Source organism: Hibiscus syriacus, unplaced genomic scaffold (assembly GCF_006381635.1).
Source record: "Hibiscus syriacus cultivar Baekdansim isolate YM2019G1 unplaced genomic scaffold, ASM638163v2 tig00111272_pilon, whole genome shotgun sequence".
NCBI lineage: Eukaryota > Viridiplantae > Streptophyta > Magnoliopsida > Malvales > Malvaceae > Hibiscus > Hibiscus syriacus.
In genome coordinates this window covers 33860-50257 of record NW_024063039.1, presented here as the reverse complement: position 1 = coordinate 50257, position 16398 = coordinate 33860, and the positions used below count along the sequence as shown (strand labels likewise).

The following is a 16398-nucleotide window of genomic DNA, read 5'->3' as shown; positions in this document are numbered from 1 at the left end:
TCATATAAGGATTTACATAAAAATTTACAGATTGCTCATCAAAGGTGACGGTGATAGGATTCAAACTTAACTTTACAAAACTCAATTTATGAATCTCAACCACTTGTGTAAACACGACACATGATCATAATTTTAGATTTAGAAAATATTAGGATGAATTTAATATTTCTAAAATGGAGTGATCAAAATAAAAAAAAAAAACTTAAAGTTGTTCGACCACCCACACAATTATCGTATAATAACTTGTGTATCTTTGTTCACCTGCATCTAGGGATGGCAAACGGGCGGGTCGGGTGCGGATACCCCTCCCCCATCCCCATACCCACCTAATATTTTTCAATCTACCATCCGTCCACCATCCATGATGGGTACAAATTTTCAAATCCACACCCGCCCACGCGGGTACATTTTCAAATCCATCCCACACCCACTACCCACTAGCGACATACCCATCTAGAACCGCCTGAAAGCAAACTAATGGGATGTTGGAGTTGGTTCCCAGACAGTTCGTGATGGGATAGCAGTGCATGCTTCAATTTGTCAGAGGAGTGGCTCTACGAATGTTATGGAGACAGATTGTAAGGAACATGTAGTCGCTGAGCTGGATTGTTGAGTTGCTTTCGATGTTAATGCTCATAGTGCGTCTAATATGGGTTTTGAGGGGCTAAAGAACATGGAAACTGCTGCTTTTGATGTTAATGCTTATAGTACGACTAATTTGTGTTTGGATGGACAGAATGGGCTAAAGAACATGGAAAGTGCCGTGGTTAGTGAGATTATGAGTTTAATCAAAGAGCCGAATATTTCTATAATTAAAGATTAAATATACTTAATATTTGGTTAAATTATATCTTATATATTATACAATATTAAAATTTATAAATTAAACTCTAAAATTATACCTAAATTCATAATGATCCAAAATTTAATAGATATTTAGCTGGGCAGGCGGATGTGGGGCGGGCGGATGCGGGGCGAGTAATGTCTCAAACCTATTACCCGCCCACCACCCACGACGGGTACCACTTTATAAATCCACACCGGCCCACTATCCGCTAAAATTATACCCATTCTCGCTCCAATTAAAGCGAATATAATACAAAATCCACGAAACTGTATCCGTTTGCCATCTACCGGCAGCCTAAAGGACTAAACCTTTCCCTTTATTGTACCCGAAGAAGGAAAGAGCAAAAACAGAGAATGACAAGCGAAGAAGAGAGTGCGGTGAAGGAGCCTTTGGATTTGATAAGGCTCAGCCTCGACGAACGTATTTATGTCAAGCTCCGCTCTGACCGTGAGCTCCGTGGCAAGCTCCATGTACGTTAACTCTAGGGTTCCCTTTCAACTACTTTTATATTTCAATGTTTAATCTTCGAATTTCATTTTAGGTTTCCTTAATTTGGGCATTACCCCCTTGATTTAGGGTTATGTTAATTCAGGTAGTGTCTGGTAGCCCTTGAGAATATTCCGACTTCTATGTTCATATTTGAATTGTGCTATCAACTGCATGGGTATGCTTAAATATGCTTAAATAGGATGGATCAAAATCTTGAGGTATCTTTCCCCCTCAAATTCCATGGCTTGTCCGATTGATATGCTAAAATGATGCGGATTTTTGGGTGATTAGTAAATTTTCTAAATCCTTGTTTCCAGTTCACGGAGAGCTTGAGGTGAAATTATTAGTCTGTTTACTGGATGATTTCTTGATGTTTAGTCTTATTAATGATGTTGACATACGATACCAATAGTCTATTCTATTCTATTCTATTCTATTCTATTCTAGTATTTCTGTTGTAGTATCTATTTGTTTTAATTGCTTCCTGTTGTCTGTTGATCACTATGATTTGGTGGCATTTTAAGCAGCTGCTTGAAGTTGTTTTCTACCAAAGCAGTGTGAATAGAGATGTTAAGTTGCTGATTCTGATCTCCGACTTCATTTTCCCCCTCTCTCTCCCCTTTTAAGTAACTCCACATGTTTATGCCTTCTACATTTTCTCTTTTAATTGTGTCTTTAGACATAAAATTAAACTAGCCTCTCTCATACTGTTTTCATATGTTTTTACTGATAAAATTATTGCGCTAATTTATTTTTTTCTCACAGCTTTCATGAAAGATTGATCTTATTCAGAGCAATTGCAGCATGATTTTGTTGTTCTTTTACATCTAGACTCTGGTTCATAACAGAAAATGCTCGTTCATTTGTTATAATATATTTTAGTGTCAATGTGCGTGGTAATGCAAATGGTTTTCTTTAATTTTTGGTAAGACATCAAGGAAATATATTTTTCTAGCCATTTACCATCTGAACTATATAGGTGATGATATGAATACAGATCACTTTAGTTCTACTGAGAGAGCTTGACTTCTTCAGTAATACGAATTAGTTATTATGTTCTTATTACTTGCTGTTATAATTTTCCAACATTTTGATGCTTAGTTCTTCTCTAATGTGGCTTGCAGGCTTATGATCAGCATTTGAATATGATTCTAGGGGATGTTGAAGAGGTTGTTACCACAGTTGAAATAGATGATGAAACCTATGAGGAGATTGTTCGGGTAGGTTATCATATCTGTGTTCCCATTCAATACGAGTAATATTTGTTTTGAAAACTAATATATGAACTAGAGGTAGAAGGTGAGCTTTACTAGGTGTTGGCTCTAGTGGTGTCATTAGAACTTTGATGCCATTCTCGTTAACCCCATATTAACCATGAAGAATGCTTGATCCTTTTTATTAGGCTTAGCTGTTACATTTATTCACAAGGAAAAACATGAACTTATCCTATGAAAGTTGAAACCGGAGATTTCAAGTGAACATGAATTTAGGGTGTTAAAAGAGAAATTTCATGTTTTTGGATGATGATCCTATTTTATCCTAATTTCAGACTACAAAGCGCACTGTTCCATTTCTCTTTGTAAGGGGAGATGGAGTCATACTAGTTTCTCCACCTCTACGGACTGCTTGATTAGGAGAAGGGAAGTTTCTAGCACACTTTCTGGGAATGGATCACCTTTTGTCGAATTTCTTAAACTAGGCTGTTGCTCATATAGTATCATCATTGACCCCTGAAAAGATTATTGCTACATATTGATGAAACATTTGTGCATTTTTAGATAATTGATAATTCTTTATGATCATCCAATTTCTGACAAAAGGGGTAATGAACAACTCTTTTTCATTGTCTGCTAAAGATTGGAACATGGACCATTTGGACATGAAATTCTAGGCTACATTTGTAATGCTTAGCATTGCTTCACATCGTTTTATCTTCTTAACTAATTTCTATCAAAAAAAAAAAAAAAATCTTCTTAACTAAACATTTTTAGTTCAATATTGTAAAAAAGATAAAATGACAATTCATAAATTGCAGTGACAAAATACATTTGCACTACAAAATGCTTACACACTAACAACAAAATCAAATCTGAATGAATGCTCATTTGATTGATGTAAAACCTTTTTTCTGCCTTGGCATTTAACATTTAACACGTGAAAATTGAACTCGAATGTCAATGATTACAGCAAATACACAACATAACCTGAAACTAAGTAAACCAGGAAAAATAACACTGCCCCGTCGTTTGTGATGAAGCAGGTTTTACCACCTTGCCGCTTTTTCTGTCTCATTTAAGTTTCGTTCCAGCATGTTCCTGGACACCAAGAACACTGAGGTGATTGATTAATATTCACTCAGACTATACCGGGAGCGTCCCCAATCCAATTACAAACAGCACGAGGCCAGCGAGTTCTTATGCAGTCCACCAATGGTGCATGCTGTGGAGGTTGTTCGGGCTTAGCCACTTCACTTGATTCACTCCCCACTGTACCACGGAGCACTGCTGCATCCGTCATGAATTCCTCTGAGGTCCACCTTGGGGTTACTGAAACCCTCAATTTCGTAAGCCTGGGTCTTTTTATCGGAGACTCACCTCTAACTGTTGCTTAGCTGCCGTTCAAATCTGATTTTGCAATTCCATTGAAATGGTAAAGATCAAATATCTTTCTACCCATCTGTCCGGTTGAATCCGTTAGACTTCCCATGTTCTTGTCCAAATCCAAAATAACATTCCAGAACTCACTCCATACAATGAAGCCCGAGCCGCAAAGGCTATCGAGTTTGTCGGATGGAAGTCGGATACTTGTCTCCCTGAGTACTTGATGGAAAGCTTCCACGCTGATAAAGCCACCACCTCCACTCTGATCCCGGGCATCAAATGCTTTCCGGACCTGTAATTCCCTTCCTTCTAGTTCATATTCATCTTGAACAGCTGTATCCCAAGCAAATAGGACTGTATAGTGCGAAACTCACTTCCAACAACCCATATTAGTCATTTCGGGCACTTCAGATTTTGACCAACCTTACAGAAATTAAGGGATTCTAGAAGAGTGAGGAATCCAACCTCCTCACTTGTAGGTATACCCTTCAGAAACATGCCACCACCTAAATCCATCCTCCCGTCAAATACATTTGGAACAGCTTGCCCACAGAGCAATAAGTTAACAATTTCCTGAAATATTGTTGTATAAAATGCAATTACAACGGAGGAATGCATCAAGAACGGCAATACCAATTTCAAGATATTGAAGCCCTGTCCATTCGATATATATACACAATTTACTACCTGAGAAGCATGGCCAAATGGTGCAGTTACAAGGGGTAGGCTGGGATCATCCTGATCAGCTTTAACACAGTCCTAGAGAAAGGAGGAAGCACGGATAAAATTACATACACATGCAAACAAAATCTTAACACTGGACATACCGGTATATGCTTCCTCTTGAAATTCTTTCTGAACTACCAATATATTGATGAAGATGAAAATAAAATGGAGTTCTAAAGCCAACAAACTCACCAGCCCTCGAGAAAGTAATGCCGAGATAAGGAATAGCAGTGCTCCCATGCGACTTTGAAAAATGGGAATAATTGCTTCAAGCCTCTTAAAGGCACTTGTAGACGATGTGAACGTGTCTACTCTTAGAACTTTCTGCAAATCAGAAGCTGATTCAATTGAAAGGCTTCAAGTGCTTGCACGATGAACTGAAAATCATAAACAATTATCAGCAATTAATAACACAAAACAGGGCATAGCGGCAATTTATTAGCATATTCAGGTAAACTCAATTCCACTAACAACATCCTTTGGGCTGCCTTCGGATCCTTCAATGCCGTCAGAAACAACACTTAAAGTCGCAATTACAGCTCTTTCGTTATTTCCACATAAGATACTCGTCCTTTTAACCAGGGCTCTGTGTTCAGAAACAAAATTTTAGCCAAAATAGATATCAGGGAAAAGGAAAATATGAGTTATGAAACAACTGCAAAACTTGAATAAAAAAGCAAATATTCCGCCCAGACTGATTATTGCAGAAACAATGCAAAACATATACCGCTATCAGTCCACACAAATGAGACCAACAATATGCCTCAGGAAAGAGACCAACAAATGAGAAATCGAACATGCCACTTGACTTCACCTATCGAGATCAGGAATTATACCTCTTCCCAATTTCCAATTTCCAATTTCGTGAGCAGACAACAATTTTAGCAATCCTGATTCTATCATTCATGAAAGCAATCAATAGAAGGAACTTTGAAATATGTGGGAGATAATTAGATGATTGATGAAGTAAATACAAAGGCAAGAATAAGAAGGAATTTTGCAATCACCTTGTTTTTGCATCTTCAGTAAAAGCAGAAAAATTATTTGACACAACATATTGACTTTTGGCTGATCTCCTGGAACTCAATTTCCGTGGCTTGTTCGCTGCAACTTTACCCAATTCATCCGGAAAGAAAAGAAGATGTTTAAGAACAAATGCCTGGGCAGAGACGAATTATTGTCGGCAGAAGCGGCATTGAATATTTATCAAGTGAAAAACATCAGAAAAGAAACAAAGTTACATAAGGTGGCCATTCTAAAGAATGTAGCACAAGGCCCACCCTAATAGCTTTGCATTAGGCCATCAAATCATGTATCAATCGAATATTTCTTAACTAACATCCCAAAGAATGTGTAAAAATAAGTAAAGTGCATCACTGGTGAAAATAACAAGTTTAAGTTAAAGATATTCTATAACTTCATAAATTAACATATAAGCTGTAAGTTCTTTCAAATAACATAGGTATAACTGATATGTAGCAACCTAAGCATAAAAGGCCTGTGGAACCTTATGAATCATGCTGAAAAGTTATCCTTTCCGGCATTATCTGAACTAGGCTAGCATTAAGCCATTGCAAGGTTTTAACCTAACTGAAATATGCACAAGACCAAACTAAACTTCGAAACTGCTCAATATTGTTCCCAACGCTGTTCACGGGTATTCTTCATCATATCAGGACAGCTCTCCAATGTGGTTTTCTAAATCCCCAATTTCTTCATCAATTCTTAACCCATTTCCGAAACAAATTCTAATTATTAGTCAACTATACCAGAGTTCTTCACTAAAAAACCCTTGAAGTTAACCTTAATCATCCTAACCATTCATATCAGTTTGCCATGAGATAAACATGTGCATAATAGGAAGTGTTCTTTATTCCTGCAATTCATATGAAAAGCATCCGGATTATCTAAAGATACCAAAGAAGAGAACATTTATGCTACGTTTGGTTACATAAGTATTAGCACAAGGAAATCTTAAGTATTACATCACTTTTAAAATAGTTTGTTATATCATAAAGAAGAATTGGTACAAATCTAAACTTGAAATTGGAAAGATAGGCAAAAGCTCAAGTAAAAATAATACATATTCAAAACAAAAAAATATATTTATTCACTTTATTCAAACCAAGTCACGTGAGTGGCTAAAAATTAGCAAACAAAGTTCGTTTATTTCTAACTCGTACTAAAACATGGGAGAAAAAATAACACTATCACCAAACATAGATAGACTCCTAACTAATATTGCTTTATTCCAGATAAAAGATTGTTTACCTCATAAACTAAGACTATACCTTCCACCAACTACATTATGCATAAGAGATCGAAATGAAGTACAAAAATTCCATCAGTCTGATATGAAGAGAACAGTCTATAGCATATGATAATCCACTCCAGCTTGATGCTAGTGTAACAATTTTCAATTGCAATTTAGGTCTCCAATTTATCTGGGGTCAATATCCTTGATCACAATAAACAAGGAAAATTCAATCGTGCCAGCAATTTTAATTCTTTAAGTAACTCCCAATCTCCGAGTAGTAAGCTTTTTTTATAAAAAAAATAATTAAAATCAAAATCAAAATCTTAAAGTAATAGTAAAACACTACATTTCACCTTATACCTGATTGCTCCACTGAGCAAGTATACCCTTTGAAACGCCACTTCCGAAAACCATTGAAAATAAATGATAGGCTTCTTTCCCTGACAATTCACCGCCTAAAATAACTTCTTTGGCTTTCATTTCGGCCTCTTTGACTCCTAAACCTCTGCTCTTTACGATTTTTGACGTAGAACTAGAAGACGGAGCGCTATTAGCGGCAGCCAGCATCCGTTTCTCAGATGCAGCTGCCATGAGCTCGCGCTGCAACTGGTGGCTATCCTCGGGCGTTGTTGTCGCCGGTGAGATGGCAGCTTCTCTGGGCTTATAGGATGAGTTTATAACTAGTTATATTCATTGAATACATCACTAATATAAAATAGGGTAGAATTCATAAATAATCACAAAAATATTTAAATTAATTTTTTTATCATTAAATTTTTAAAAGTTACAAAATAGACATTAAACTTTAAATGTTATTAATAGATGAATAACATATTAAATTAATGAAAAATATCTTATTTAACCCCTTAATTATAACTAAAATTTCACTTTAATATTTTTGAACATTTTTAAGTAGTAATTCTAAAAAAAATTAAAATTTTAATTTTTTTTAAAAAATATGAAAATAAATTATTTTTAAAATTAAAAAATATTTTTAAAAAATCAGTTATCAAACGATGAAGTTAGCTTTTTTATTAAGTAAAAATTATTTTACAACTAATTATTTATTTAATTGTTGTTGTATTTTTAAAATAAAAAATTTATAATTTTTGACATCCGAAAATTTATATTATCAAATAATAAAATTATTTTTTTATTACTGATGTGATTTAAGCATTTCAATTTTATTTAAAAATTTAAATGTAATTTAAAAACCATACACTGGCTCAATTACAGCATTTCTCGATCAACAATCTTGGAGATCCGTTCATCGCGAGCAACTACGGAGTTCATTCAAGGCAGTTTGAAGTTGGTGTGTTAGATTGGTTTGCCAGTTTGTGGGAAATAGAGAAGAATGATTACTGGGGTTACATTACAAACTACAGAAGGCAATCTTCATGGAATTTTAGTTGGGTTAGTTTTTTCCTGAACATTGGTTACTTGGTACTTCCTTTCCAAACATTGTAATCTTATTTCAATTGGAAGGTGGAAAAAACTGATTGAATTTCGCAGAAGGGAAGTGCTTCCAGATGGGATTTTGTATGCATCAAGGGAATCACATTACTCTATCTTTAAAGCAGCAAGAATGTATCGAATGGAGTGTGTGAAGGTTGATACCCTAGTCTCGGGTGAGATCGATTGCACTGATTTCAGATCTAAGTTACTTGCTAACAGGGACAAACCAGCTATAATCAATGCGAACATAGGTCTCTCTCTCTCTCTCTCTCTCTCTCTCTCTCTGTATATATATATATTGTGTGTATTGCTCCGGTGCAAAAACATCCTCACTTGCACGGGTTAATTCCAACAAAAAGAAATGAATTTTGTTCAAATGAGAGATTTGACATTGTTTACTCATTACTGTAGGAACAACTGTCAAAGGGGCTGTAGATGACCTTGATCTTGTGATACAAACCCTTGAAGGATGTGGATTTTCACATGACAGGCTACATTCATTGTGATGGAGCTTTGTTTGGACTCATGATGCCTTTCGTCAAACGGGTAAGTTAATCACATCTATAGTTGTTTTGATGTGGATTTGAGGGAGGATAGCATAGCTCAGTTGTTCCTTAATCACACGAGTATAACTAGACTACTAATAATTTGTGATTTTTTAACTTGGGAATTGTAGAATGTAAAATGGTATGTCTTCATGTTCGTTGACATGTTTAAAAGGAATTAACATGATTACTAAGCTTGTCTATGGACTCTGGTCTCCGAGCCAGATGATTTTGTTTATAATCGTACATCAGTTTGTTTCTCGGACTCCTATCTTATTATGTTACCTCTCGCCCCGTCTTGTGGATCTCATTACCAGTTTGAGCTTGATATTCTTGATGGTGAACAGAACAAGTTTGTGGGTTGTCCAATGCCTTGTGGTGTTCAAATTACGAGGATGGAACACATCAATGAACTCTCAAGCAATGTTGAATACCTCACATCGAGGGATGCTACAATTATGGGAAGCCGGAATGGTCATGCTCCTATTTTCCTTTGGTATACTCTCAACCGAAAAAGGTTACGGAGGATTTCAAAAGGAAGTCCAGAAGTCTCCGAAACGCTCACTACTTGAATAACCGGCTGCGTGTAGCTGGAATCGGCGCTATGTTAAATGAATTGAGTGGTACTGTCGTGTTTGAGAGGCCCCGGGATGAGTTTGTTCGGAGGTGGCAACTTGCCTGTAAAGGGAATATAGCACACGTGGTGGTGATGCCTAGTGTGAGCATGGAGAAGCTGGATGTATTCTTGAATGAATTAGTTGAAAACAGATCAACCTGGTATCAAGGCCAGCAGTCTCCTTGTATTGTTGCAAATATAGGGAAAGAGAATTGTGTTTGTGCTCTACACAAGTGACAAAATAGTTTTTCTTTCTATATTCAGAATTATTCCTCTGCGTCATTGTAGCATGACGCTTGATTTTAGTGAAATCTAGATTTGTTTCACAAGTTAATGCTTGAGGAGTGCCAGGAAAAGAGCTTTAGGTTTTACATGTGAATTGTGATGGTCTTTGCTTGAATGAATTAGTTAAAAGAAGGATCGACTTAGTGCCAAGAACATCAGCCAGACTATGATACAACTAGATATACCAAAATAAGTGAAGAAACACGATTTATACATCAGTCACTGTCATACATCACCTCTCCTGAGGATAATTATTCTATATATTATAAAAATTAGCTGCAATATCATCTAGCCATCCATTATACGATGGAATTAGGACCTAATCTCAGCTAAACAACAAATTTAATTTCATATCTATTCCAACGGATGATAAAGCAATTCCTGGACATAAAGGGACTGAACCAAGCAAACACTCCACAACCTCAACCTGAAATGCATATATATACATATTTCCATGTACAAGATGATGCCTTGAATTAATTTTCTTCCAACGTGAAATTTAAGTGTGGTGATTAAAATCCATGAGGCGAGTTTGAGGCTGCCCATTGAGAGTTTGGTTGGTGGATGACTGAGGCATCTGTAGCTGCTGCTGGACACCAAAGTGTGTAGCAGATTGGTGGGGAAATTGAGGATGCCTTCCTCCGTTGAACGGATTTCCATTCATAGCTGACATTTGGCCGGCTTGTATCTTAAGCTGCTGCACTTTTTCCCTCAATGCATCATTCAGTGCTGCAAACAACAGGAATTTAAATGCTATATGAATAAGATATCTTCAAAACCTAGTTTGTTAACTATCTGGACAGCCTTGACGACCTAACAGGAATTGGTTACATACATACATTAAAAGAAATGATTTAAGACAATACCTATATGGCATCTAAAAACCACATGAAAACAAAAATGGCACGTATTAACCAAGTTGCTTACAGTTCTAAATTCACAACTTATTTAGTAAATTATGAAATGCAGAGGACCCACATGATGCAACCGCTTAACTCCGAAATGACAGAATTTTGATGGTTTTGCCAACTACAAATTGGTAATCAGTTCACTTATGAAGCTCCCACCCACCCGTATAATCTCTTTATCTACTGAAAAAAAATGAGAAAAACATACATACCCCCTAAGCTTTGCTTGTTGCTCCATAGCCTGCAGCCGTAGTTTGAGTTCCTTATTCTCAGTAGTCAACCCAGTAGTGTCTCTCTGCATCACACAGTAGAAATATATTAGAATTGTTTCCCTTCACTGTGGGCACTTCAGAAGAAATAAGTTGATAGGAATCTAGAAGTACAGTCACATCATTAGGTGCAAGATAACCAGAAATGCAAATGGCCAAGAGAGAAATTAAAGCAAGAAATCAGAAGGAGCAGTCATTCACACAATAATCAATTAACAATTTAGACATAGACATGAGTGTGTCACATCAACCAAATGCAACCATGCAAAACATATACTTATAAATGCTCTTCATTGTTAAAAAAATAAAATATCACATTGACTAATTGATAGAGTCAATTAAGTATGTGCTTTGCAGGATATACATCTAATATGTATTGAAATGTATCCACATGCAACACGGTCACATACAGAACAGACAAAAGTTAATTAGATAGTAATACTCTATTCATTCCTCAACTAACTTGAAAACATCTGGAGGACTCAAGAGTAAGTGATGGTTATCAAACATCTTTTTCAGAAGGTGCAGAATCCAAAGGCACCTTTCAGAGATGTAATGGACTGAAATTGACCAAACCCAACTAGCCCTATTTTATTACAGAAATGTCATTCTCTAGGCGTGTGAACGGCCTATTAAAGTAGAAAAAAACTTGTTCCGAATGAATCTATTTTATTTCTGTCGAATATGACTGAATTAAATAGAATTTATAATGTAACAACTTTACATAAAAAGATGCATAAAATTAGCAAAAGAATAAAACTGATTCTATCTAATTAAAACTGATTTTATCTAATAACTAACAGAATAAAAAAATGATTCTATCTAATTAAAACTGATCTTATCTAATAACTAACAGAATAAAATATCTAGTTAACAATCCTAATATTGTTGTGGGAGCAGAACCGAAGAAGCTCTGACATGGAACAGTTGAAAAGCTATTGCAAAAAGGAGACTTGTACCTTCCTCTCCTTCCTAGGCGGGAATAAGAAAAGTGCATGAAGTTTCTTTATTCTCAGCACTTAAAAAGGCATGGATCTTCTTTCAAAAAAGAGAAGGCACGAATCCACCTCAAGAATGCTAAATATTGCTTTTCCCTTATATATTATGTGATATTGTGGTACACCCTAAAAGCACTAAAAAAGATCATAAAACACAAGAACTCAGATTTTATTACTAAACACAATAAGATTATTTGCCTAATAATACACCTGAGTTACTTAGATCTCATTCCCATTAACATATCCCCATTGAACAAATGGGTTTAAAGTAGAGCTGGTTATCATGAATCACACATCTGGCCCTCAAAGTATAATGAAAAAAAACTATTAAAAATTACATTTCACATGTGTCAGATGAATATCAAATTATCGACCAAAAGTAGAGTCTCAGCCGATGCAACACAGGGTGGTGGACACCATGAACTGGCTGGTAGATTTAAAGTTGGAAAATGATTCCTAAATAATGCCTCAAAATATTCTATGGCACAAGTATTTCAGCATGCAGTACATAGCAATTTTCCCTCGTCTTACTTAGGGATTAATCAATGATCGTGATATAAGGTAATTAAGTATGTTATTTGTAAAATAAAAAACAAAATGGAACTTCTCAAGAAGGTCCAAAGTGGCTGACAACATAGATTATATTACCCAGAAGCAGAAATATAAGTCCATTACATTGAACCGTTCTTGCATTGCAATGAAGAGGATTCTATCATATGGAAGTTGAAAACGGTCGCATAAAGATTTTCCTCTTCAAAGTTCAAGTTGGTTTTAGGGTTCTTCCTCCCAAGAAATTAAAACCACTACCTTTTTTTTCTCCAGAGAACTACTAGTTCTTTGAAATAGTAGTAAATTCAATAAGTTCCAAATAAAATGGAAAATTTCATTAACAATTATTCCAATAATCGCAGATGTGATTTGACCTACAAATGAATACGCTAGCAGGAGTTTCATGCATATAATAATATGTGCATAGTAAGTCCACAACCAGAAGCTATGACACATACAATTAAATACAACTAAAGAAGATATGACTTTGACTTTGGAAAACCCTCTATAAATGATTGAGGTATGATATTATAATAATAAGAAGAGAATAAATAAATAGTACCATTTGAAATTTTGAATACAAGAACCTGAAAAAGTTCATATTCTAGAAAGGAGCAAAATGTCTGAGTTTGACTTTGGACTTTAGAGTTGTAAAGCCAAACTGAGAAGGCATAAAATGCAGTTACCTGTAACATTGTGACCTGCGCCGAGAGATTGGTAGCTTCCGACTGAAGTGTCTGAACCTTCCTCTCAAGCTCATTCGTGTATCCAATCTTCCTCTCCTTCGAGCGTGCAGCCGATTGCCTGTTATCCAGGATCCTACAACACAAAACGAACTTCATTTAGTAAGCAACGTAATTACTACTATACTGCAAACTAATATCCAAAAGAAATAAAACATTACAAAACAAGGGGAAGGGTTGACCAAGGAGGCAAAAACGAACTTGTTTTTGGTGAAGAAACGATCAGAAGGAAGAAGAAGAAGAAAACCATATAACAACCTTTCCTTTTAATTGAAAATTTTCACTTAATTTAAAAAATAGTACGTTGTAAACAAAAACAGATAACCTTTTAGCTCTCTTGGGATCAATAAGAGCAAGCTCAGCAAGTCTATCAGGAGCAATATGTCACGGACTTAATCTCTCAATAAGCCTCGTGCGGCCTTAGCTCCTTTTCGCCCCTCGCGATAGCTTAGTCAGCCTCACTCAAACTCGTGCTAATGTGGGAAAGGATTGACAAGGAAACAAAGAAGAAAGAAAAGAACTTTGAGAGAAAGCTTGTTGATATGCTTGAAAGCTTACAACTCTTGGATGATTTACAAATGAGCATTCTACATCTATTTATAGCCTCCCACCTCCTCAATGGACTGTGGAGATTGACTTGATCCTACGGTAGGGAGAGATTCTATAGAATTCTCCATAATTTTCTACCTAACATGGAAGGCTCTAGAATGCTTCTAGAATATGTACAAGTCTTGAGTGTTCTAGAATAATCTACACTATTCTATCAACCTCCAAGACCAAGTGTGGCCCAACATAGCCAAAATAGCCCAAAGTGTGGGGAAAAGGCCCAATTTTGTGACATTCTCCCCCACCTATTCTGGCGTCGTCCTCGTCGCCTCGTACGCTTTGAGATGTTCTTCGAACTTCCACAAGTCTTCAGCTAGTTCCCATGTTGCCTCGGACTCTGGTAGTCCTTTCTACTTGATTAAATACTCGGTATGCGGTGGGACTCCTCTCTTACGGACCGTCCTGCTTGTGAGCACCGTTTCCACCTCTTTGTCGTAGTACTTGGTTACTACGGGAGGTGCTCGATGCGAATACCCTCGGCATGGGTCTTCCTTGTCGGCATGATATGGCTTGAGCATACTTACATGGAAGACCGGATGAATCTTAAGTGTACTTGGCAAGTCTAAGCGATAAGACACTTTACCCACCTTGGCAAGTACCTGGAACGGTCCCTCGTATCTCCGTATTAGTCCTTTGTGAACGCTTCAGAGAACTTTGAACTGTTGTGGCAAAAGCTTCACAAGGACTAAGTCTCCAACGGAGAACTCTCGATGTCGCATCTTCTGTTCCGCCCACTTCTTCATCTTCTTCCTCGCTTTCTCTAAACATGCGTGGTCGATATCGGCGTTCTCCTCCCATGACTTAGCCATCTTGGTGGCTCTGGGACTTTTTCCCTCATCAAGTGGCATTGTCAATGTGTGCGGCGTGAGCAGTTGTTGTCTGGTCGAAAGCTCGAATGGACTTCGGCCTGTGGCTTCACTCCGCTGCAGGTTATAAGAAAATTGGGCGACGTCTAGCAACTTTGCCCAATCTCGCTGGTTAGCACTCACGAAGTGCCGTAAGTAACATTCCAACAAAGCGTTTACCCGTTCGGTCTGCCCATCAGTTTGAGGGTGAAAGCTTGTGGAGAAATTTAACTCGGTGCCAAGGAGCTTGAATAATTACGTCCATAGGCGTCCGGTGAATCGAGGGTCTCGGTCACTGATGATGCTCCTTGGTAAGCCCCAATGCTTCACGACGTTCTTAAAAAACGCTCGCGCGGCCTTCTACGCAGTGCAATCCTTGGGGCATGGTATGAAAGTCCCATACTTAGAAAATCGGTCCACAACGACCATGATCGAACCGTATCCTTCGGACTTGGGTAATACACTAATGAAATCCAACGTGATTGAATCCCAAGGTCTTTGGGGAACTGGTAAAGGTTCGAGTAATCCCGCCGGCTGTCGGTTCTCTACTTTGTCTTGTTGGCACACAAGACAAGTCTTCACGTAAAGCTCCACACTATCCTTCATATGGGGCCAAAAGTATGTTGTCTCTAGCAATGCCATAGTGCGCTTTTGACCCGGATGACCAGCCCACTTGGTGTCATGGCACTCTTTGATAAGATCTCGCCTTAAGTTGTCCCACTTTGGAACATATATTGATACATGCACCAGAGTCCATAATACATGCTTCTTTGGACTAATGTTTCTACTCGAACCTATTAAAAGAACAAAGTCTCGAAGATTCAAAGCATATCTATTCGGTAAGTATAATGTGAATGAATCATTAAACGATTCTAATGTTGCCCCCTTTAATGTTTCAGATTCGAGGTCGAATATTTTTGAAGAAAGGGAGGATGATACATGCATCACAAGGCTCACATCAAAGGAAGAAGTAATAACTCTTCCAAATGATCCACTCGTCCAAGCATTGGAAAAGAAGATCGGAACAGAAGCATACTTACGACGACTTTTTGAATGGGATTCTGATCTTATTTAGTCAAGATGTCTTCTGAATATACGACCGTCTGTATCTTATCTTTCCAACGGTTCTTTAATCGCATCAATCCGATATCGGGAACTCAAGATATGGCTATTTTACTGAAGACGGTGCATGTAGAAAGTCCTATACGGGATTAATACGAGATTTTGTAAATATTACGGGATTTTGTAAATATTACGAATTTTCAATATTTTTATTGATTATTTGTAATATAACTTAATATAGGATGATGCATTATCTTTTAGGATTAGATTTATTATTTTATTAGGAATTAAGGTTGGGTTAAAAATATTATCTTTAGTTATTATTATTTTATTAAGAATTAGAGTTAAGATATGTTTAGTTTATTATTATTTTATTCATTAGTTATTTAGGACCTTTAGAACTCAACCCCTATATAAAGGAGGCTTCATTAAACTTTGTAATTCAAGATTTCTTTGATTAATAATACAACGAGAGTTTGTTTTTGCAAGTGCTGATTGCCTTGTGCATTCGAAGCTTCTTCTCCTTGAGATCTTTCAAGTTCTTGTGAGGGAGATTAATCTTCACACTCCAATTTGCCTTTTCATCGCGACTAGGAGG

General features: G+C 36.8%; 2 protein-coding genes and 2 pseudogenes across 2 annotated transcripts; 2 read left to right on the top strand and 2 right to left on the bottom strand.

Annotated features, from left to right (window-relative positions):
• The first annotated feature begins 1164 nt into the window (after positions 1-1164).
• On the top strand, positions 1165-3034 carry LOC120157431 (sm-like protein LSM3B). Its single transcript, XM_039168551.1, has 3 exons — positions 1165-1317; positions 2461-2556; positions 2886-3034. Exons 1-3 carry the CDS (start codon positions 1201-1203, stop codon positions 2964-2966), a joined length of 294 nt encoding a protein of 97 aa, XP_039024482.1. The 5' UTR covers positions 1165-1200; the 3' UTR covers positions 2967-3034.
• Positions 3035-3445: 411 nt separating this feature from the next.
• On the bottom strand, positions 3446-5651 carry LOC120157430 (annotated as a pseudogene).
• A 2486-nt stretch (positions 5652-8137) lies between these two features.
• LOC120157441 lies at positions 8138-9772 on the top strand (annotated as a pseudogene).
• A 631-nt stretch (positions 9773-10403) lies between these two features.
• LOC120157440 (transcription factor VIP1-like) lies at positions 10404-14691 on the bottom strand. The gene is made up of 5 exons (XM_039168556.1): positions 14493-14691; positions 13613-13670; positions 13231-13363; positions 10941-11023; positions 10404-10549 (listed from the first exon to the last, which is right to left on the bottom strand). The coding sequence occupies exons 1-5, from the start codon at positions 14689-14691 to the stop codon at positions 10540-10542; spliced, it is 483 nt and encodes a 160-aa protein (XP_039024487.1). The 3' UTR covers positions 10404-10539.
• Between the last annotated feature and the right edge of the window lie 1707 nt (positions 14692-16398).